The 22,650-nt window shown below is 49.8% G+C and overlaps 1 protein-coding gene and 1 long non-coding RNA gene across 5 annotated transcripts; one reads left to right on the top strand and one right to left on the bottom strand.

Annotated features, from left to right (window-relative positions):
* Positions 1-273: 273 nt before the first annotated feature.
* Positions 274-17,818, top strand: CALCOCO1 (calcium binding and coiled-coil domain 1). 4 transcript variants are annotated; one of them, XM_045061876.1, is made up of 17 exons: positions 274-429; positions 2,616-2,792; positions 3,129-3,231; positions 4,237-4,427; positions 7,351-7,509; positions 7,917-8,065; positions 9,730-9,820; positions 12,513-12,668; positions 12,862-13,116; positions 13,584-13,709; positions 14,205-14,300; positions 14,706-14,814; positions 15,040-15,239; positions 15,647-15,753; positions 16,014-16,085; positions 16,298-16,359; positions 16,738-16,968. In XM_045061876.1, the coding sequence occupies exons 2-16, from the start codon at positions 2,637-2,639 to the stop codon at positions 16,338-16,340; spliced, it is 2,013 nt and encodes a 670-aa protein (XP_044917811.1). In that variant the 5' UTR covers positions 274-429; positions 2,616-2,636; the 3' UTR covers positions 16,341-16,359; positions 16,738-16,968. The 4 variants fall into 4 exon arrangements, with proteins under 4 accessions (XP_044917811.1, XP_044917810.1, XP_044917812.1 ...); XM_045061875.1 differs by lacking the exon at positions 16,298-16,359 and having other exon boundaries at positions 16,738-17,818; XM_045061877.1 differs by lacking the exon at positions 16,014-16,085.
* LOC123386605 lies at positions 9,202-14,193 on the bottom strand. The gene is made up of 2 exons (XR_006600732.1): positions 13,818-14,193; positions 9,202-9,939 (listed from the first exon to the last, which is right to left on the bottom strand). It is a non-coding gene; the product is annotated as an uncharacterized LOC123386605 (long non-coding RNA).
* Positions 17,819-22,650: the final 4,832 nt, after the last annotated feature.

The following is a 22,650-nucleotide window of genomic DNA, read 5'->3' as shown; positions in this document are numbered from 1 at the left end:
CAACGCGTCGTACCCTGTGAAGCATAAAACAGGAGACGTTAGAGCCCCAACTCCTCCCCACCCCCTAACCCACAACGCACGTTACAGACCAGCAGTCACCACCAATACAGCCGGGCCCCTCCTAAGGAATCATGGGCCGTGAAGTCCTTTGGTGGCCACACCCTCGTTTGCAGTCATGGAAGTGGGAACTACGCCTCCCAGGATGCCGTGGTGAGGCCGCCGCCGCGACCGCCCTCTGCTCCGCCCTCCTCTTGCACAGCTTCCTGGGATGTGTAGTTCCATATCCAAGCCGGCTCGCCGACAAAAGAGGGCAGAGAAACCACAAACCCCAGAAGTCCTCACGTCCACTTTTCGCCCTCCCCCTCCAGGAGTCGGAGTGCTGTTTTTGTTGTTGGTGGAAGGTGAGGGAACAGCTGATCCGTGTGTGGGGTAAGAAACTTGGCCTAATTTGGGGGCGATCTAATGCGGGGGTCACCCCCAATTTCCAGTCTGTGAAAGGATAATCTAAGGGAACTGTGGAAGGGGGATGCAGGAGCGTTTGGGTTTTAACACTTTCCGTACTGGAAAAGCCACCCCTTCTGTTTTGAGAGTTCTTGGTCTCGAGGGGGCTCTGATCAGGGGTGCGCCCCTTCACTGTTCTCCCCTTCCCCTCAGTTCTTCTCTATAAAGCTTGTTACGCCTAAGGTAGTTGGGAGACACTGAATTATTTACTCATTCTCTCCCACGCAAGACTTGAGCCTCACAAACCTTCCCTTTCTCCTTACCCTCCCGCCCCAATCCAAAGGCCTTTTACTACGCCGAGTCCCGGGAGGGAAGCCTTACAAGTGGCAGAATGTTAAGGAACTCTTAGAGGCCTACAGAGTTGAGGGGTGGGAGTCCCCCCACCCACGCGAACGCTTGAATCTAGCTACACACATACACTTTAGGTGCCCAGAGCTTTGTTTCAAGTCTGGTGAATGTTTCCAGCTGTTAAGGATTTTATTTGTGGGGAGTATTTGGGATTCCACAGGCTTAGATCTGTGGGGGATGATGCATCCCCCATTTGAAAAGCCGGAAGAATTGTATTTGGAGAAAACATGGACGAATTTTAACGAGGGATTTTTCAGCGATGAAATCCCAAAGAAACCTCTTGTCCCCAGTTCAATCCGCATTTTGGAAGGAGAAGTTGCTTCTTTTTGTAGAGCTGGCCCACCTTTCCTTCTCTACTGAATTCCTGTTGTTTTTAAAGTTGCTAGCCCCAGACTTCAGCCTCGCGTGGGTTTGTGATGTTTGGGGGTGTGCCCATGACTATTGGCCATGGCTGATTGGACACCATCCTCTGTGGTTGACACAGGATGAAGATTAGTGGGATGGAGAGGAGCGATGACGAGAGCCATCTCACAGCCCTGGGCTGAGGAGTTGTGTTGATTATTGTTGTTGTTCCTCACTCCATCCCCATGTTTCCTAATTAACTCTCCCCACCCTAACTTGGAACACCCCTCCCTGTCAATCCCGTCTTATAGCATGCCTCCAACTACACATCCAGGCACTTGGAATTGAGGCTAAAGGGGGCAGAGAGGGGGCAGAGAGAAAACACTACAGCTGGGTTAACATAGTCAAACCAGTAGGTTTCTAGTTCTGTTCCTGGCGAGACCTGAAGAAAAGAACGTTAGGTTATTTTTGAATTAATCCTCCCTTCTTTCAACATTATATATATATTTCCCCTTTTTAGGGCCCCTTACTTCCCACCTTCCAATCTATCCCCTATCCAGGGGTGGGACTTTTCCTGGCTCCAGGCTCCCACATTCCGTCTCCCCACACCACCACGTTCCTGCTGAATGTTTCACCCCACCCTTGAAGCAGCCGCCTCCAGAATTCTTGACTTCCTGAAGTTGAGAGGCAAAACCTGTCTTTCCTTATATCCTCCCTTTCCCTTTGTCTCTTGAATGAGAGCAGAAGCTTTTTTTTTTTTTTTTTTTTTTTTTTTTCAATTCATGAGGGTAGACAACTTGGAGAGGGGAGAGAACTGAGACCTCGGGGGCCTGAGGATCAGGCTGTTGGTCCCCGCCTCCAGCCATATTCCTGCTTTGAAGACTCAGTCATTACTTTCAGAGAGTGTTCAGGTGTCATAAGCTACTCCTGGGTACAGCTGGAGTGGGCAAGGAGACCTGCTCGGAATGAGGGGGCCCCCACACGTCAGTTGGATTTTGAATTCAAGAGCCAAAAAGATAAGCGGGATGGGATGGGGAGGTGGAGGCTGAAGAATTTGGAATGTTCAAGTATGTTAAGAGGTGGGAAAGGAGGAACTGAGCGGGTAGAGCCTGGGATACTGAGACGTGGTCAATGGGACTATGAAAGGGGAGCAGAAATGAGAGAGATCTTAACTCTAGGAAGAGTCTGTGACTCAGAGAGGGTACGATGTGAGACAGGATGGGGACTGACTCAGAAGGTCAGACCTGTGTCCTGGAGACTAAAAGTGATACCTCTAGAGGGTCCTGTAGCCCTTCGGGGCTAGGAACGAAATATGCCTCCATCTCTGAGTGTAGTGGCAGGAGCTGTGAGTGGGTGGGGATGGAGTTGGGGAGAAGAAGAGATGGATGGGAGAGGTTTTAGGATATTAACCCTTTATTTCATAGGGCAGATACCTTGAAGGCAAGATGGAAGAATCATCACTAAGCCGGGCACCTTCCCGGGGTGGAGTCAACTTTCTGAATGTAGCCCGGACCTACATCCCCAACACCAAGGTGGAATGTCACTATACCCTTCCCCCAGGCGCCGTGCCCAGCGCCAGCGACTGGATTGGCATCTTCAAGGTATCCCTGAAACCCCTTTTGGCTCGGATTTGTGAGCCATGGGTTGGTTGGAATCAGGGGAATGACTTAGTCCTTGGGTTCTCAACCGCATGTTGATAGAGAAGAAGGGCAGAGATGTCACAGGTGACAGAAGCCATCTGTGTAAGCCAAGGCTCATCTCCTCCCCATCTTAGCCCTGCCCTCTCCTGCCACAAAGGATCCCTCCACTTTCCCGGTCTGTCATCATCCTTGTCACTGTAACAGCATCCTCGCCCCCATTCAGTCCCTCAGCCCTTTCTGCCATCCCTAGCTCACAGTTCCATCACCATACCCCTCTCCCACCATGGGCCTTCACAGGTGGAGGCTGCCTGTGTTCGGGATTACCACACTTTTGTGTGGTCTTCGGTGCCTGACAGTGCAACTGATGGTTCCCCTGTCCACGCCAGTGTCCAGTTCCAAGGTACGAGGGAACATGGAAGGTCTGGGAGGAAGGAACCTAGGGGATAGAGGTTTGGAGGAAGATAGTGGGCTCAGAAACCAAAGTTAGGCACAGGCAACAAGAAAAAATAAGTACAAATAAATAAAATAAGAACTGTATCCAATAGGGCTCAGCAGACATAGAATCGTGGGATTATTACAGAATCAGGGACTTAGAAATAGAAGGACCTGTCAAGGGCCAGTAATCCTGCCACCTACCCCCCCCAAAAAGAGGAAGTCCTCTCAGGGAACTAGTGGGGTAGGAAGGAGGGAAAGGTAGTGTCATAAATTGAGAAGAAGGTAGTCCTTAGATTCTGAAAGACCTAGGCTCAAATCTCAACTCTAATACAAGCTATTAGACCTTGGACAAATTACTTAATTTCCCTGTCTCTGTTATCTTAATAGGAAAAGGGGATGCATGGCTTATAGGGACAATATGAAGGTTTAAAGTGATACAGGTAAAGGGTTAGCATAGTGCCTGGTTCAGGGTGGCCACTCAGTAAGTGATAACTAACATTATTATTATTATTATTATTATTATTATTATTACTAGGGAAGGTAGGCTTGGGAAAGAGAGGAAGGACAGGCCTAGGCAGAAAGGAGGGAGAAGAGTATCTCAGGGAACAGAAATAGCCCATAGGAGGTAAAGAGGAAAGAAAACAGTGTGTGAAACAGGGAACAAGGGACTGGAACCAAGGACAGTGGGTGATAAGACACATCAAGGTGGGGGCGGCTGGGTGGCTCAGTCAATGAGCATCCGACTCTCGATTTCAGATCAGGTCATGATCCCGGGGGTCATGGGATCAAGCCCCACATAGGATTCTGTGCTGGGCGTGGAGCCTGCTCCCTCTCTCCCCATCTGGTGCTCACTCTTCTCTCTATATATATAAAATTTTTTAAAAAAGACACGTCAAGGAAAAGGAAGACTGCCAGGCACTTGAGGGCCTGGGATCATATTAGGGTCCTGGGTCCATTCCTCTTCCCACAGCCAGCTACCTGCCCAAACCTGGAGCCCAGCTCTACCAGTTCCGGTATGTGAACCGCCAGGGCCGGGTATGTGGGCAGAGCCCCCCTTTCCAGTTCCGAGAGCCAAGGCCCATGGACGAACTGGTGACCCTAGAGGAGGCCGATGGTGGCTCTGACATCCTGCTGGTCGTCCCCAAGGCCACTGTGCTGCAGGTGAGACAGAGCAACAGAGCTGCTCCTAGGCAGCGGAGTGGGAGGGGCAGGGGAGGGGGAGGGCTGCATGGCAAGGGACTGCTTCTCACTTTACCTTCCCCTGGGCTGTGGCCTCAACTGAGCACCTCACCAGGACTTACACAGTCTTGCCATTAAGAAAGTCTTGATCTAACATAGACACAAACATGTAGGGCAGGAAAACAAGCTACCCACAGGCCCATGTCACTCAAGATTTCATAAGTACTTTTCAAACATTCCTTCTCCCGAGTGCTACTCCTGTCCTAGGCCCTAGAGGATGATCCAAAGGGTAGAGGGAGGCCACTTCAGGGAAGGAATGTTCAGAGGAAGGGGAGTATGAGACCCACTTCCAGGACAGGTGAGCAGTGAGAGCAGGTGGTAGGGCCCCACACCTGCACGATCCAATACAAAAAGCTCTTGAACAGTTGAAATGTGACTGGTCCAAATTGAGATGTACTGTATGGGGAACATACACAAAGGATTTTGAAGACTTAGTGTTAAAAAAAAGTAAAAGATCTCAGTGGTTTTTTATATTGTTCACATGTTGAAATGATAATACTTTGGATACGCTGAGTTGGATAAAATACCATTAAAACAAATTTCACCTGTTTCTTGTTACTTTTTTGAGTATTTACTAGGAAGTTTAAAAAACTATATATGTGGCTTGTATTTTTCTATGGGACCAAATAGACCAAATAGAGAAGAGTTAGAGAGTGGGGGCAGATGTTGGCAAGGACTTCCTGAAGGAAGATGAGGGATAGGGAAACTGGGGAGGAAGTACATTCCCCAGACAAGAGGACAGACTTGAGGAAGTGCTCAGAGGGTGAGAATGGGTACCTGATCTGTGATTTAGATAAACTCTTGCCTTCTAGAACCCTCTAAACACACGGGATCAACACAAGAATAGGAAGATGTCTATATCTTACATAAGTCAGAGATGTGTGAGCTCCTACCCTGTGTTCTGGGTTTTTTTTTATATTAAGTTTTTATTTTGATTCTAATGTAGTTAACATATAGTGTTTTGGTAGTTTCAGATGTACAATAGAGTGATTCTGCAGTTCCATATATATTAATCAGTACTCATCATAAGTGTATTCTTTAATCTTTATCGCCCATTTCACCCATCCCCTTACCTACCTCCCCTCTGGTAACCATCAGTTTATTCTCTATAGTAGAGAGTCTGTTTCTTGGTTTATATCCCTTTGTTTCCTTTGCTCATTTGTTTTGTTTCTTAAATTCCACATTTAAGTGAAATCATAGGGTATTGGTCTTTCTCTGACTGATTTCACTTAGCATTACACTCTCTAGCTTCATCCATGTTGTTACAAATGGCAAGATTTCATTCCTTTTCATGGCTGAGTAATATTCCATTGTGTATATATGTACCACATCTTCTTTATTTGTTTTTCAGTTGATGGACCCTTGGGCTGCTTCCATAATTTGGCTATTGTAGATAATGCTGCTATAAACATTGGGGTGCATGTATCCCTTTGAATTAGTGTTTCATATATTTAAAAATTTTTTTTGCTGTTTATTTTTGAGAGAGAGAGAGCACGAGGCAGGGAGGGGCAGAGAGAGAATGAGACACAGAATCTGAAACATGCTACAGGCTCTGAGCTGTCAGCACAGAGCCCGACACGGGGCCCAAACCCACAGACTGGGAGATCATGACCTGAGCCGAAGTTGGATGCTTAACTGACTGAGCCACCCGAGTGCTCCTAGTGTTTTCATATTTTGGGGTAAATACCCAGTAGTGCAATTACTGGACCGTAGGGTAGTTCTATTTTTAACTTTGTGAGGAATCTCCACACCATTTTCCACAGTGGCTGCACCAGTTTGCATTCCCACCATTGGTGCACAACGACTCCTTTTTCTCCACATCCTCGCCAACACTTGTTGTTCCTTGTGGTTTTTTTTTTAATTTTTTTTTTTCAACGTTTATTTATTTTTGGGACAGAGAGAGCCAGAGCATGAACGGGGGAGGGGCAGAGAGAGAGGGAAACACAAAATCAGAAACAAGCTCCAGGCTCCGAGCCATCAGCCCAGAGCCTGATGCGGGGCTCGAACTCACAGACCGCGAGATCGTGACCTGGCTGAAGTCGGACGCCTAACCGACTGCGCCACCCAGGCGCCCCTGTGTTTTTGATATTAGCCACTCTGACAGGTGTGAGGTGGTATCTCATTGTGGTTTTGATTTGCATTTCCCTGATGATGAGTGATGTTGAGCACCTTTTCCTGTGTCTGTTGGCCATCTGGATATTTTCCATGTTCTGTTTATGCATTTGTTATTCTCATTATAATTACCTTTCAAAAATCTAGGCTAAGAGATCACTTTCCAAATGAGGACAGAGACTCAGAGAAGTTATGTAACTCATTCAAAGTGACATAGCTAGCAGGGCACCTGGATGGCTCAGTTGGTTGAGTGCCTGACTTTGGCTCAGGTCATGATCTCACAGGTCATGGGTTTGAGTCCTGCATCAGGCTCTGTGCTGACAGCTCAGAGCCTGGTATCTGCTTCAGATTCTGTGTCTCCCTCTCTCTGCCCCTCTCCCACTCGCATTCTGTCTTTCTCAAAAATAAGTAAATTTTTTTTTTTTAAAGTAACAGAGCTAGCAAAAATTATATTGGGGATTTAAACCTACCTCTGTCGGGTTCCAGCATAGAGAAGGTAAAATTCAGGGAGCCATTCCTTTTGTCTATGTGGATCGAGAAAGACTTCTTCCAAGAGCGTCGAGAGCTGGTGCGTCTGACTGGTGGTGGGCAGGATTCAGTGACACACAAGCCTCCCCTTACTCAGCTCTTTATAGCTTGTACCGATGTAACCTCCCGGCCCCGAATGCACCTGCAGCGTGATGGGGACGGGACTTTCACGAGCACACCCCCCTCCTCATCCTGCTCCCTGTAGAACCAGCTGGATGAGAGCCAGCAAGAGAGAAATGACCTGATGCAGCTGAAGCTGCAGCTGGAGGGACAGGTGACGGAGCTGAGGAGTCAAGTACAGGAGCTCGAGACGGCTCTGGCAACAGCCAGGCAGGAGCATGCGGAGCTGATGGAGCAGTACAAGGTGGGAGTCGGGCCAGGTGGGGCACGGGGCCTGGCTGCTCACCCAGGGTCCAAAGTCTGAACCCAGCGAAGATGGGAAAGGAAAGATGTTAGTGGGCTTTTAAGATGGTTCCGGTATCAAAAACATAGCTTTAAGGGGTAACAAGTAGGATTAAACTTGACATGACAGGAGACACATCCCCAAATGTAATGACACTCAGTTCTTTGCACACAGGAGTGCTGGGGGACGGGGGGATGTGGCCATATTCGCCAGTAAGGGAATGCTCTCTGGCAGTTTCTTTTTCAAGGAAGGTGACAGGGTAGGAAGGTGAGAACAGGCTAACTCCCTTGTGCTCCTCCCAAGCCCTTGTTCTGTGCTTTGAGAGGTGAGTCTCAACTTCATTCTTCTGGGGGGAACCTTGATTCCAGGGGCTTTCCCGGTCCCACGGGGAGCTCACAGAAGAGAGGGACATCCTGAGCCGGCAGCAGGGAGACCATGTGGCACGCATCCTGGAGCTAGAAGATGACATCCAGGCCATCAGTGAGAAAGTGCTGACAAAGGAGGTGGAGCTGGACAGGTGAGGGCGCCCCCTCTACCCCCATCACTTCCCTTCATTTCCTGTCACCCCCAGACTCCGGCCTCCTGTTTCAGACGGGCAAACCTGCACTCTGTCTGGTGTGGTTCTTTCCCCTTTCAGACTCAGGGTATTCCACTTCCCCGGCTTTTCTTTCCTGCCTAGCTCTCTTCCATCTTTCCTAAGCCTATTCTGTATTCCTCGCCTTCAGAAGTAATCATAGTTACCATTTATGCTGCAACAAAGGCTAAGCAGGAGCTAGGAGGGGAGGATTTGGAAGAAAAGAGTGGATAGAACAGTCAAGACAAGATAAGAGAGGATGGATTTCAGATTTTATCACAGCAAAGAAGATGAGACTCCGTTCTCACTGTTAGGAAATGTCTGAACCGGTGATCCAGGAATGTTACGGGATCTCTCCTCTGAAAAAAAAAAGGTATAAGTCATAGAATCTTAGCCCTCAGAGGACTGTCAGGTAATTGAGAGGGTCACTACCTCAGAAGGCAGCCTCTTTCAATATCAGACAGCTGTCACTTTTGTATCTCTTGCATTGAACTAAACACCTCCCTTCTGTAACTTGCCTCCATTAGTGCTGGTTTCGACCTCTGGGGTTGCACAGGATGAATTTCTTTCTTCTACCAGACCACTGTCGTTTTTACCAAATGGCACAAACACTGACCACTTCCCGTGTCTGTCCGTCACATTTTCGCCAGGAGAAACACTCTGGTTCTTTCTTTCATCAAATCGTGTAATTAAGTCTCTTTCATTCGGCACCAGTAGATTTTATGTATATTTTTAAACTCCTTAAAGGACAGAGGCATTCTAGCCAAGGTCCAGAGTAAAAAAGTGAGTTACTCCCTGAGGCTTCTCCAGCGTAGGATATGTTAGTCTTGCCCTACGGAGGTAGTAAATGTCTAGGTTCTAAATCATGGAATAGAAAAGCAGGGATCAGACTGAGCATCTGGAAAAGATTAGGGACTGTCTAGCCCAGGGGTCAGTAAACCTATGGCCCATGTGCCGGATCTAGCCTGGCCACCTGTTTTTGTACAGTCTGTGAGTTTAAATGGTTTTAATGATGAATTAATGGTTAAACGAAAGAGGAAAAATATTTTGTGATATGAAAATTATCTGAAATGCAAATGTCAGTGTTCATAAATAAAGTTTTATTGGAACAGCCGTGCTTATTCATTTACACGTCTGTGGTGCTTTCACACTACAGTGGCAGAATTGAATAGTTACCACAGAATCCTCATGGCCTGCAAAGCCTGAAGTATTTATTATCAGGCCCTGTACAGAAAAAGTCTTCCAACTTCTGATCTAGATCCAAAGTTTATAATTGATCGTGGCTGTCCCTTGTCTAAAAAAAGACTGGATTCTGGTCTCTTGATTGAATGCAAACAACTAGGAAGGCATCAGCAGAACATTCCTTAAAATGACACATAAAGAGAACAAACTGTTTATTTCTGGATTGTGCTCTAGAACCAGGAATCTTGGATACTCAGGGCTTCCGGCGAGATCACCTTGGTCTGGGGATTTGAGCATCCCAGAGACAATAGGAGGTGTGGGCCCAGAGGGGCACCAGAAAAAGTGCTAAAGACAAAAGTCCACGTCCTTCGTATCTTCTGTGGTGACCAGCCGGGTTATCTGATGTTCCGTGTCCCCACGTACAGGGTGAGAGACACCGTGAAGGCCCTGACTCGGGAACAGGAGAAGCTTCTTGGTCAACTGAAAGAGGCGCAGGCCGACAAGGAGCAGAGCGAGGTAGGGGCTCAGAGTCGGTTTGCTTTCTCAATTGTTCTTCCACTGCGTTGAGGCCCTTTTGAGTGCCGGGCACCAAAGCCGATAAAAAAATGTAAAGAGGACATTGTACACACGCTCTCCTAGGAAACAAAATGTATACCCAAGTCAGGATTAGTCAAAGTGGAATATATTCAGCATCACCAGGGAAGAATAATAAAGTGTTAAGATGCTCCACAGAAGTGGACAAAAGCACGTCTTATTAGGGTCATTAGAAGGGGGCAGGGATGCCTGGCTGGCTCAGTCAGTAGAGCGTGTGACTCTTGATCTCAGGGTGTGAGTTCAAGCCCCACGTTGGGCATAGAGTGTACTGAAAAAAAAAAAAAAAAAGCAAAAGAGGGGCATAAAGTAGCCTAGTATTTTCCAGCTTTTTTAGCTCTCCTTTCCACCCCACAATAAAGTTTTACATCTTAGGTGGAACCTCATTGAATAGATAAAACCAACAGTTTATTACTATAAATTTATTTTTATAAATTCAAGTATTTATTTTCTTTAATGTTTATTTTTTTTTAATTTTTTTTTAACGTTTATTTATTTTTGAGACAGAGACAGAGCATGAACAGGGGAGGGTCAGAGAGAGGGAGACACAGAATCTGAAACAGGCTCCAGGCTCTGAGCTGTCAGCACAGAGCCCGATGCGGGACTCGAACTCACGGACCGTGAGATCATGACCTGAGCCAAAGTCAGATGCCTAACTGACCGAGCCACCCAGGCGCCCCAATGTTTATTTATTTTTGAGAGAGGGAGAGACAGAGCACGAGTTGGGGAGGGGCAGAGAGAGAGGGAGACAGAATTTGAAGCAGGATACTGGCTCTGAGCTGTCAGCACAGAGCCTGATGTGGGGCTCAAACTCACAAGCCGTGAGCTCATGACCTGAGCCAAAGTCAGATGCTCAACCCACTGAGCCACCCATGCACCCCAATTTTAAAAATTCAAATGTACATGGGGCGCCTGGGTGGCGCAGCCGGTTGAGCGTCCGACTTCAGCCAGGTCGCGATCTCGCGGTCCGTGAGTTCGAGCCCCGCGTCAGGCTCTGGGCTGATGGCTCAGAGCCTGGAGCCTGTTTCTGATTCTGTGTTTCCCTCTCTCTCTGCCCCTCCCCCGTTCATGCTCTGTCTCTCTTTGTCCCAAAAATAAATAAACGTTGAAAAAAAATTTTTTTAATTCAAATGTACAATGTTAACTTATAAGGTAATCAGGTAATTCTGATGGATGCCAAACCTTGAAATCAGAGGTTACAGGTAACTATTCTGTCAGCATCAGCAGCTAATATGTTTCCGTATTGAGTTTTGGTTGTAAAATACTAAGAACACCTTGAGTCTCCAAATAAGTAAGTGCAAATGACAGCAATTTTTAAACTGTCCACCGTGCCATCTCATTTTGCTTTTCAAACAAAAAGAAAATCCAATAGGAACTTTATTCTGAGGTTTATACAAAAAAATTAATTAACCTGAAAAAAAAGTGAATTAACTCAGAAGCACATGTCAGTGGATTGATGTTAATTTGTGAGCTTGTATGTTGTTTTTCTCACATATTTTTTGAATTATTTAGAAGGAGCTCACATCACATATTCGCAGAATCTCTCAGCAGCTTCCTCCAAACCCTAGGCTTCCGTGGAAGGGTATTTGAAAGCCATTTGTTCAGCAGTAAAGAGTAGGTAGGATTTGAGTAGACAGAGATGAGAGGGAGGCCATTCTGGGAACTGAGAAAGACGCGTGCAAAGGCTGAGAGTCCAGAACACTCGGGGCACTTGAAAGTGTGGGTGGAGGGTTTGAGATGAGGCCCAGGTCAGACTGGAGAGGATCTGGAGTTAGTCTTTCTTCTGTAAGCAAATGAGAGGCATCCGTGATTTTCAAGGGGGTGACATGTACTTAGGCCGGACTTAACAGAAGATTAATGTGATTTCTTCCTGGGAGATGAACTAGTTATGAGATTATTCAATAATCCAAGTCAGAAATGACCAGATCCTGAGTCAACATGGTTGCTGTGATAGTAGAAAAGAGAAAATGGCTGTGAACAAGACAGAAGATGGAGAAGCAAAAGGCTTTTCTTGGGGTCACTAAGGAAAGAACAGAGCCAAGCCCGGCACCAAGGCATCCAGCCTGAGTGGCTTAGGAAGTAGTCAGTAGCATGAGCAGAAATAAGAGTGGAAAGGAGTGGACTGGGAAGTAGAATATGCTGAGTTTGAGGGCCTCATAGACATCCAGACTGAGTTTTGATCTAAAAGGAAGAGCAGAGGGGCGCCTGACTGGCTCAGTTGGTGGAGCAAGCGACTCTTGATCTTGGGGTTGTGAGTTCAAGCCCCATGTTAGGCGTAGAGGTTACCTAAAAAAATCAATAAAACCTTCTTTAAAAAATTAATAATAATGAAAGGAAGAACGGAGAAGCAGAAATGGTACATGGGATACCTAGATTCGTGTAAGACCCCATCAAGGCTGTGATGCCGATACCTCATTATGGGAGCTGGAGACTGGATGTTCAGGCCTGAGTCGCTTTGAGCTGAGACCCCAAGAAGGGCTGACGAGAGCTGAATGCTTGAGTTTGTGTTAAATCTGGGAAGCGGAACCTTGATCTCTCTCATCGCAGTGGTTCAGCCCCTGCCAGCCACCCCAAATACATATACCCCTTTCCTTGCCTATTTTCCACCTCCCATCAGGCTGAGCTCCAAATGGCACAACAGGAGAACCGCCGCTTAAATCTGGAGCTGCAGGAAGCAAAGGGGCGGCAGGAGGAGCAGAGTGCCCAGGCCCAGCGACTGAAGGACAAGGTGGCCCAGATGAAGGACAGCCTAGGCCAGGCCCAGCAGCGCGTGGTGAGTGAAGCCCCTAGGCAGCGGGAAGTAGAGGAAGTACCAAGGGCTAGCTAGGGAAAAGACATGGCTAAAGATTGAACAATATAAATCGTGAGCCTTGTTGCGGTGCGGGGTCAGAGGGACCCTAGTTACCTTCCTGGTTCGAGAATGACTCACTGGGAGCCCTAATCTCCATCTCCTTCTTTCTCCTGAGGCTGAGCTGGAGCCCCTAAAGGAGCAGCTTCGAGGAGCCCAGGAGCTCGCAGCCTCAAGCCAGCAGAAAGCCACCCTTCTTGGGGAGGAGTTGGCCAGCACAGCGGGAGCCAGGGACCGCACCATGGCGGAGCTACACCGCAGCCGCCTGGAAGTGGCTGGAGTCAATGGCAGGCTGGCTGAGCTCAGCCTGCACCTGAAGGAGGAAAAAAGCCAATGGAGCAAGGAGCGGGCGGGGCTGCTGCAGAGTATGGAGGTAGAGGGACGGGGGGACCTGGCAGGCTCACAGCCACTGCCCCCACCTCCATGGAGTCAGATCCCCTGGGAAGGGAGACAGGGATGAGAAGCTTAGAGGACTCAGGAGTGGGGAGGGGCTCTGAGGGAGGTACAATTCACTGTCCCAAGTATGACCCATCCGTAAGTAGGGTGTCCCAGTCCTGATCTTCGTAGCACCTTCCTTGGTTACCACCTTGATTCAGAAACGTTTACTGCCCTAGGCACCGGGCCCTGTCGTGATGCCCATTTCTGATCAGCAAGGCACCTTGCTGGCATGTCCCTTCCTTCATTGAGAAGTATCAGGAATGAGGAAGCCAAGAAGGGGAAATTGCTCCCAAAATACTCATTGAAATAAAGGAAAGGACACAGCGAGGGATGGGCTGATGCCAGTGGTGTCCCTTTTCCTTCACCTTTCCCCTCCCACATTCCTTTTCGGCCGCATCCCAGGCAGAGAAAGATAAGATCCTGAAGCTAAGTGCAGAGATACTTCGACTGGAAAAGGCAGTTCAGGAGGAGAAGACCCAGAATCAAGTGTTCAAGACTGAACTAGCCCGGGAAAAGGATTCTAGCCTGGTGAGAAGCCCAGCCACCCATGAGTCCTGCTCCTGTCACCTCCTGAGACATCAGTGGCCCTTCTCTCTGTCCTGGGTGTCAGCTCAGAAGTGCTGGGTGCTCACTTACATGTTGAATGGCATCTTACTTGCACACATCCCAGGTCTCATTGGGTTGAAATGTGCAGTGTCCCTTTCTCTTCTCATGGCAAATACTCTGGGCCTCATAGCGATGACGTAAGGGAATTCTAGAATGCCCCGGCTGTGACCAGGGCCTCTGTCTCCCAGCCAAAGGCAATCACCCAGGCCCACACTGGAGAGGCAGAGACTGGGACCCAGGCGACTGTCTCCCGTGGTCAAGACAAGGGACTCATCGAAGAAGAGTGTTGGGGCTTCCCCTGTGTGTGTCGGGGCAAGAGAGGGACAGGGGCACAGAGGAACATGATTCTAGGTTGGTGGTTCCAGGTCGCAGAGCCTAGGTTCTTGGAGGTACATTCTAGGCTCCACATTCCCTCAGGTGCAGTTGTCGGAGAGCAAGCGGGAGCTCACAGAGCTGCGGTCAGCCCTGCGCGTGCTCCAGAAGGAGAAGGAACAGTTGCAGGAGGAGAAGCAGGTGAGAACCTAGGACTCGGGCCCCTTGGATGCCAGAGCTGAGGATTCACGGGGGAACCTCATGTCTTCTTGTCATCTCTTGGCTTAAGAACTGCTAACTCTAAGAGGGCCCGGAGGCTAAAAATGGGACCGTGGCTCCTCTCACTGGTCGACTTGGCAGAACAGGGGAGGACTGTGGGAGCGAGGGAGGGATGTAAGAGGTGAAGGAGGGCTCCTGGGGGTGGGGGTGGGAGTGAGGTTCTCCTCTGAGCTGCCTCCCCAACCCACCCCTCCCCCACCACAGCCCACTTTGGGGAAGGCATCCAGTCCCGAGGAGCTCAGAGTTCCTCTTGGGTCAAGGAAGGCTCTGCAGGCAGCGGGGTTGGCGTCTTCCCAGCCTCCCTCACCTCTTTGCTCCCAACTCCAGGAACTGCTAGAGTACATGAGAAAGCTGGAGGCCCGCCTGGAGAAGGTGGCAGACGAGAAGTGGAACGAGGATGCTGTCACAGAGGACGAGGAGGCGGCTGTGGGCCCGAGTCTGTACACCCCCAGTCTCGTGACACCTCTTCCCCCGTCTGTTTCCCCCGTTGGGGAAAGCTGCATGTGACCCCTCTGGGAGCTGCCTCTGCCCTCTGTGTTTTGCCTTTTTCCTTCCCAGACCCTGGCCCCTGTCTAGTTTAACCATATCCCTCATCCAAAGGGAGATAGCTGAGCCAAGCCTCTAACAATTCATCCTTCTCTGTCCTCTCCCTCACCCACAGGCTGCCCAGCGGCTCTGACAGACTCAGAGGACGAGTCCCCAGAAGACATGAGGGTCCCTCCCTATGGCCTGTGTGAGCGTGGAGACACAGGCTCTTCTCCTGCTGGGCCACGAGAGTCTTCTCCCCTGGTCGTCATCAGCCAGCCGGCTCCCATCGCTCCCCACCTCTCAGGGCCAGCTGAAGAGAGTAGCTCTGACTCGGTGAGCTGTGTGTGGACGGGGGCGGTGGTGGGAGACAGAGCAGGGTTAGGGAGGAAGGGGCAGGTACGGCCACACCCAATGGCCCAGTGTCCGGAAAAGGAAGTGTTAATCTTAGCCGTACAGGGCTCTGCTTTCCCCTTGGGAGAGAGGAGGCAGGCCCAGCCTCTCTTCAGGGCCACCGCCCCAAAATCCAGTCCGACCCAGTAACCCCAATGCTGCCAGCCCCTGCCCCCCATACTCCTCCTCTTCTTACCCACTAGCCCCCATCAAAACTCCTGTCCTGCCTCACTCTTACTACAGCCCACAGTCTACCGTCTGGGCCTGGACTGTTCTTACCTCCCCCAGCATGCTGCTCCCCTATCTTGGGACGCTACCCCCAAACCCATCCCTATCTCTTTGGTACCCAGGAGGCCGAGGATGAGAAGTCAGTCCTCATGGCAGCTGTTCAGAGTGGAGGTGAGGAGGCCCACCTGCTGCTTCCTGAGCTGGGCAATGCCTTCTATGACGTGGCCAGGTGAGTGCAAAAGGGGGAGAACACGAGGGAGGTGGGAGCATGCCAGTGGAAAGGGCATCCGGGTGAACAGTCCCCGTGCCCTTCCCCCAAGCTCCCTCTTCTTGGCCCCAGCCAAGAAGAGGAGACATAGGAGTGGTTGACACAGAAAACCACCCACCACCCCAAGTCCCAGGTGCCATCAGGTAATTCCTCCCCCCATCTTATCAATGCACACGTGCACTCAGAGGCCCTGCCTTTAACTGGCTTCTGTGTCGTTCTAGCACCATCTTCCGTGGAGCCCAAATTGCCCTGCATCCCCTCTCTCCTGCCCCTCCCCCTTCCCCAACCACCAGGTAGGTACCTAGGCTCCATCTGGGGAGGAAGGGAGGTGACCAGTGCCCCCAGGGATGGGAACAGAGAGAAGACCGGGATCCAGCATCTGACCACCCCCGAGATGTTGTCCTTCTTCCCTGACTTTCCTGGGAGACCCTTTGGGCAATGCAGCTGCAGGGGTGGGGGATTCAGGTATCAGATCGCCCCTTCTGCCTTCCCTTTTCTTTTGCAGGTCAAGAGGGGAAGGCAGGGGGAAGAGAGATTTTATCATCTAGCCCCCAGCTTTGCCTCGATGTGAGATGGGCTCAGGGCAGGGAGGGGGCGATGCTGTCATCCTTCTCGGCTGGAGCAGGAAGATGAAGGACGATGTCAGACTCATTTTCAGCCTCATTAGGCAGCAGACGGAGATGGAGGGAGGAGCGCAGGGGTGGGGGATGGGCTGTGCACTACTGCGGCGACCAGCGGGGACTAAAGAAGAGAGGGGCTGGAGAGCTGGGAAACTAAGGCTCCAGTAGTGTGGGGAGAACGATGCTGGGGGTGAGACTAGGAGAGACAGCTGCCAGGAACAGGGTAATCTGGAAGGCCAGGTGCATGGGTCCCTGTCCCTGAGGTCCACAAGGCAAGAAGGCATCGGAGCACACTGACCCTCTCCTTCCCCTCTGTCTCCTTCAGTGGCTTTGCAGTGGGTCCCTTGTCAGAGGCCAGCACCGGGGGCCCTGCCACCCCCCCTTGGAAGGAGTGCCCTATTTGTAAGGAGCGCTTTCCAGCTGAGAGTGATAAGGATGCCCTGGAGGACCACATGGATGGACACTTCTTTTTCAGCACCCAGGACCCCTTTACCTTTGAGTGATCTCACCCCTCCCTAGTACATGCACAGATGCACTCACACACACACACACACACACACACACACACACACACACACACTCATGCACAGACTGGGTATGATATTCTGAGCTCCATGATATTCTGGGCTCCATGATATTCTGTTCCCTAAGAACCGCCCCTGCCTTTGAGCCATTTTCATCCCAAGCTCTCACCGGCATCCTCTCCTGCCTGGTTCTTTTGTCCAAGCAGGGGTCGTTTTTGGAAGCGGTGGCTGACCTTACCCCCTAAAAGCGGTTTTGGAGGAACCAGGATGGAGGAGAACTTCCCCAGGGGCAGGTTGCTTCTGTCACGGACACCAGCCACACACACACACTCATACACACACACTCACACACACTCTCTGATGCCCCAAAGCCAATTCCCCGGGGCACCCCACCCTCTCTTATTGGGGGTCTTTGTTGGTTTATCTGAGTTTTCTCTGGGGCCTGCATGGAGGCAGCAGCATGGACATCACGGCCTCTTCAGGTCTCTTTCAGTTCTGAGCTTCAGTGGTTCTTTCTGTTCCCGCCCCCCCCCACCATTGCTTTCTGCACCCCACCCCAGCTTTTTCCACACCATTAGATATGAAATTTGGATGTTTCTTTTGTATTTTTGAGGTTTTCTGTACTCTTACCTCCTGCTCCACCCTGCCACCACCCCCCAGTGTCCTCACATGGAAAGAAATAATGCATTTGTGCCTTCTGTGAGGGATGGGGAGAACACAGGGTCCCAGGTGTCCCCGTTTCTCAGCCCTCCTCCCTCTCCAGGTCCCCCCCCCCCCAGCAATAAGAGCTTTCCCTCATTATCCCTCCCCCGATCTGTAGTTTGGACAAATATATTTATATGATATGTATAACGATTCTAATAAAATGTGTTCTTACCATGAGGTGTGACTAGAGCAACGCAGGTCCAGACAGCTGGCTCATAGACCATAGTGGAGGGGAGTTGGGACGGAGGGGACTCCCCCCTGCCTTCTTGGGGAGGGTGCCCAGCAGCATCTCCTCGCTATGCCTCTTGGTGGGCAGAGGAGGAGGGAGGGATCTTTGTCTCGGGTTGTGGTGGGGCGGCTGGCTTGGAGAAGACTGCGGTGGGCGAGGGAGCAACGTATGGGTCCACGTGAGACAGGACTTCAGGATTTCAGTCCTGGGGTGGGCAGGGTGGAACCCAAGCTTCTGGGCCCAGGTGCATGTCTCAGAAGGCAGGGGAAGTTTCCGCTGCACAGACCTTCAGCCTCCATAGCAGCCATCACTGTACCGTGGGCCAAAGATGGGCATTACCCGTGTCAGGAGTTCACATCTTTGGGGAGCCACTTAGGTAAAAAAAAACCGCCCTCAACTCCATCCCTCCGAAGTCTATTTGATTTTCCTTCCGTCCCTGCCGCCCCCCTCTCTCTGTTGCCATCCTCACGTACCCGTATGCGCACACTGACTCCACAGTCACAAAAACACATTCATCCACTCTAACCAGCTTCACAGGCTAGACACACACACCGCGTCGTAAAGCATTTATTAAGGAGCTGCGTGCTCACCAAGGCTCTCAGCAATGCCCAGCACAAGCCATGCCTACAGCCCGCTTGTTCCCCAGCCCAGTAGCTCCCTTATCAGTCACCCTCCTCTGCCTTCAGGGTCCCTGGGTGGGCAACCTGTACCAATCCCTCTCTCCACCCACCTGAACCCCCCAGCAATCCACCCCCCTTCCAGCCCCACCTGGATGACATCCTTCCATCCTTCCTTCTTCCCTCCTGTCGCCGTCTCCTAGCAACCCCATCTCATTCCCTGAATCCCTTCCAAGGAAATTAGAGATAATGGATCTCTCCTCTCTCCATCTCAACTCCTCTTTATTGATCCTCCTTTAATGAAAGTTAATTATAACAATGATTTAATTAATAGAATCCCTCTCTTCCTTTATTGCTTCCCGTATTAAGACTATTAATAAATACGAGCTGGGCTGACAGAGGCATCCATCACCCGCCTGGGATTCCCCCCATCCCTCCTTTTTCCCTCCCCCTTACCCCCTCCCTCGCTTGGCCTATAAACTTGCCGGGGTAGTGGGGGTTAATCAGAGAGGAATTATGAGCCAACATCCCCAGCAGGAGGTGCATTTAATGAAATCACTTGTGATTTATGTCTGGGGGAGGTTGAGGAGGGAAGAATCTGGAACCCAGACATCCTGGCTTCCAGAAGTATGCCCCACCTAGTGCAAAAGGGGAGGATAGGAGACAGAAACAGGGGCCCAGAACCCCTGCTCCCACCCCACAGCCCCTGTCGAGCCACACACACACACACACACCCACAGGAGCCACATGGGTAGCTGCACGAGGCCATTGACACAGGCTGCCAGACTAAATAATAGCCCTTATGAGGACTGTGGCCTAGGTTTTGTTCTTTCCCACCTCCAGGACTTCACAGGGGTCATTCTCATCTCCCATTATCCCCAGCCCAGTTCTGCCCCACCTTCCCAAACCCATGCCTCCATGAAGCCCGCCCCCCCCTCCCCCAACAGTTCCTCACCAGACTCCTCTACCTGGATATCTAGAGTTCTTCCCTCTGCCCTTCATAGGTCTTCTTGTGTGCTATCTGCCCCTTCAGGCTGGGAAGTTTAGAGCCATTTCTCATCCCTACTCATAATTTGCCTACCCCAGGATCCAGTGCATGGCCCCTGACGCGGGGAGCTCAGGGAAGATCATTGACTGCCTGGGCCGGGAGGGAAGACACCTGGGTTCCAACCCGAGTTCATTCTCCTACCCACTCGGTGGTATTTGGCAACTCAGCCTTTCTCGTTGTTTCCCTCCTGGAATGGATGGTCTCTTCTGCCCTGCTTCCCAGCATCTATGCAGACGGTGTTGGATCTGAATGGGCTCAAGGCTCTAGTGTGAGAGGAAGAGTCAGACCAAGTAGCAGCAAACAGGCACTGGGGTTTTCAGTATCTGGTGGGAGATGACGAATCCAAACATCGCTCCCTGTTTCCAGAACCTCGGTGGCTGCGTGTTGCCTACAGGAACACGAAGTGCAGACCATTAAGTGTGCCAGTCAGGGTCTTCGCCATCTGACTCCCAACTTGCCTTTCCATTTCCCTCCCACCCTAAGGAACCCTGGCGTCCAGCTTCATGGAACCACTCTACCATTTTTGCATACCTCTGAGCACATGCTTGCCCCACAGCTCAGGGGACACCTCCTCCATGAGGTCTTACTTGACTTCTTGCAGTTATCCCCCGGGGGGTGTTTTTCATAAAAAACACTACAGCACGTTTACAAGCCTTTCTTCTTTCTCAACTCTAAGCAGCTGGAGGGCAGGTTCTGTGTTTGTACGTGGAAAAAAGAAAAGTTATTTTTGCCAGGCCTTCAAAAATAACTTTTTAAATTATTTTAATAAAATATTTCCCGAAAAATATTTCATACATACAAAAGGGTATATATATATATATATATATATATCCACATACAAGAGATAAAGAACAATAAAGTGAACATTATTGGACTTTACTAACCAGCTTTAGGAAAACATCACCAATGCCATTGAAGTGTGCTGAGGTAGCCTGAAGAAATAAAGTGTGGTGTCCTTTGGGACAAAGACATGTCGTGCATTAATTCAGAGAACTTTCTGTAGTGTTCTTTATGGGTCAGGTTCTGGGCAGAGAATCGGGATGGAATAGTCAAAAACCCTGTTAAAAACTGCCCTCACAGAGCTTATAGTCAAAGCAACAAATCTTCCTAAGCAAGATAAGCACTACTTTAGAGGTATGCACAGCATGCTAAGGGGCCACAGAGGAAGGATAATTAACCAAGACTGGGGGACGCAAAGCTTCCCATGGGTGACCATGTAGAGGCTGAATCTTAAAGAGACAGAAGGAACAGAACGTGCAAAGACATAACTGGCTTAGAAGGCTAAATACTCGGGGCTGCTGAGTGAGGATTGTGCACTGTGTGAAGTGAGACTGGAAAGATGGACTAAAAGATACTCACACATACACTCAACAAATATTCATCGAGTGCCTACTATGTGCCCGGTGCTGCTCTAGGCACTGGGAAACAGCATGAACAAAACATAAGAGGAGCGCCTGGGTGACTCAGCCGGTTAAGCATCCAACTCTTGGTTTTGGCTCAGGTCATGATCTCACAGTTCATGAGTTCGAGCCCCACATCAGGCTCTGTGCTGACAGTGGGGAACCTGCTTGGGATTCTCTCTCTCCCTCTGCCCCTCCCTTTCTCTCGCTCTCTCTCTCAAAATAAAGAAACTTAAAAAAAAATAAATAAGAAGGGCCTGGATGGCTCAGTCTGTTAAGTGTCCGACTCTTGATTTCCGCTCAGGTCATGATTTCATGGTTCGTGAGCTCAAGCCCTGCGTTGGGCTCTGCACTGACAGTGTGGAGCCTGCCTGGGATTCTCTCTCTCTCTTTCTCTCTCTCTGTACTTCTTGCACTCACACTCTGTCAAAATAAATAAATAAAAAATAAAAAAAAAAAAAAAAACAGAAAACAAAAACCAAAAACATAAGAATGCCTGTCCTTACAGGACAAGCTTACACTCTATTGCCAGATCATGAAATTCCAGAGCAATCAGTGAGGAACCTATTGTAATAACCCAGGCAAAAATGGTGAACACTGGGGGCGCCTGGGTGGCGCAGTCGGTTAAGCGTCCGACTTCAGCCAGGTCACGATCTCGCGGTCCGTGAGTTCGAGCCCCGCGTCAGGCTCTGGGCTGATGGCTCAGAGCCTGGAGCCTGTTTCCGATTCTGTGTCTCCCTCTCTCTCTGCCCCTCTCCCATTCATGCTCTGTCTCTGTCCCAAATAAGTAAATAAACGTTGGAAAAAAAAAATTTAAAAAAAAAAAATGGTGAACACTGCACTTAAGCCATGTCAAGAGGAAAAGAGGCAGAATTCTGTAGGATGCAGAATTAATGGAAGTGAACAGACGGAGTCAAGTTGATCCCAGATTTCTAGTTTCAATGAACAGATAACCAGCAATGCCATTCACCAAATAAATAATATAAATGGAGAAATACATCGAGGGAAATATGACCGGTGCAATTTTGACTTGTTGACACATTTCCAATGTGCTTGCAATCTTCCAAAGAAGAGAGAGATCCAGTAGGCAGTTGGATAGATATTTAAGTCTGGAGTTTAAGAGAGTTTGGAACTGAAGACAGAGACTTAAGATCCTTGAAAGTCAAGGTGACGAGAGTGAAGAAAGATCACCTAGGTGTCCCTGCATGTACAGTGAGAAGGCAAGAGGGCCAAGGGCAGAATCCAGGTGACCATCCACATGGAAGAGAAGTTCAGAGAACGCAAAGTCACAGAAAAGACTGGGAAGGATCAGTCAGAGGGAGAAAGGTGTGGCAGGTGCAGCAGAAAGGTCAAGGAAATGACTCCTGGAAACCACTGGATTGGCAGGTCACTGGTGGTTTGACGAGAGCTTGAGGAAAGTGTTGTAGGTGGAAGTTACTGTACTGCCAGACTTCACAGAACCTGTAATAGATACACAATTCCAACCCATGGGAATTGGGAGTATGTCTCCAGACTCACATAAAAACCGGGACTCCTGAGTCAAGGTGTAAGAAAACTCAAGGGCAGGAGCCAAGATGTCTGGATCCACCATCAAAGAATTCATACTTGCTTTTGACCAGCCAGGTGTGAGGCACACTCTAAGCCTGCACTATCCGCTATGGTACCCACCAGTCCATGTGACTCCTGAGCACTTGAACTGTGGCTAATCCAAACTG

The sequence above is a fragment of the Felis catus genome, chromosome B4 (assembly GCF_018350175.1).
Source record: "Felis catus isolate Fca126 chromosome B4, F.catus_Fca126_mat1.0, whole genome shotgun sequence".
NCBI classification, from domain to species: domain Eukaryota; kingdom Metazoa; phylum Chordata; class Mammalia; order Carnivora; family Felidae; genus Felis; species Felis catus.
The sequence above is the reverse complement of the archived record's forward strand: the minus strand, read 5'-3'. Positions and strand labels throughout refer to the sequence as shown.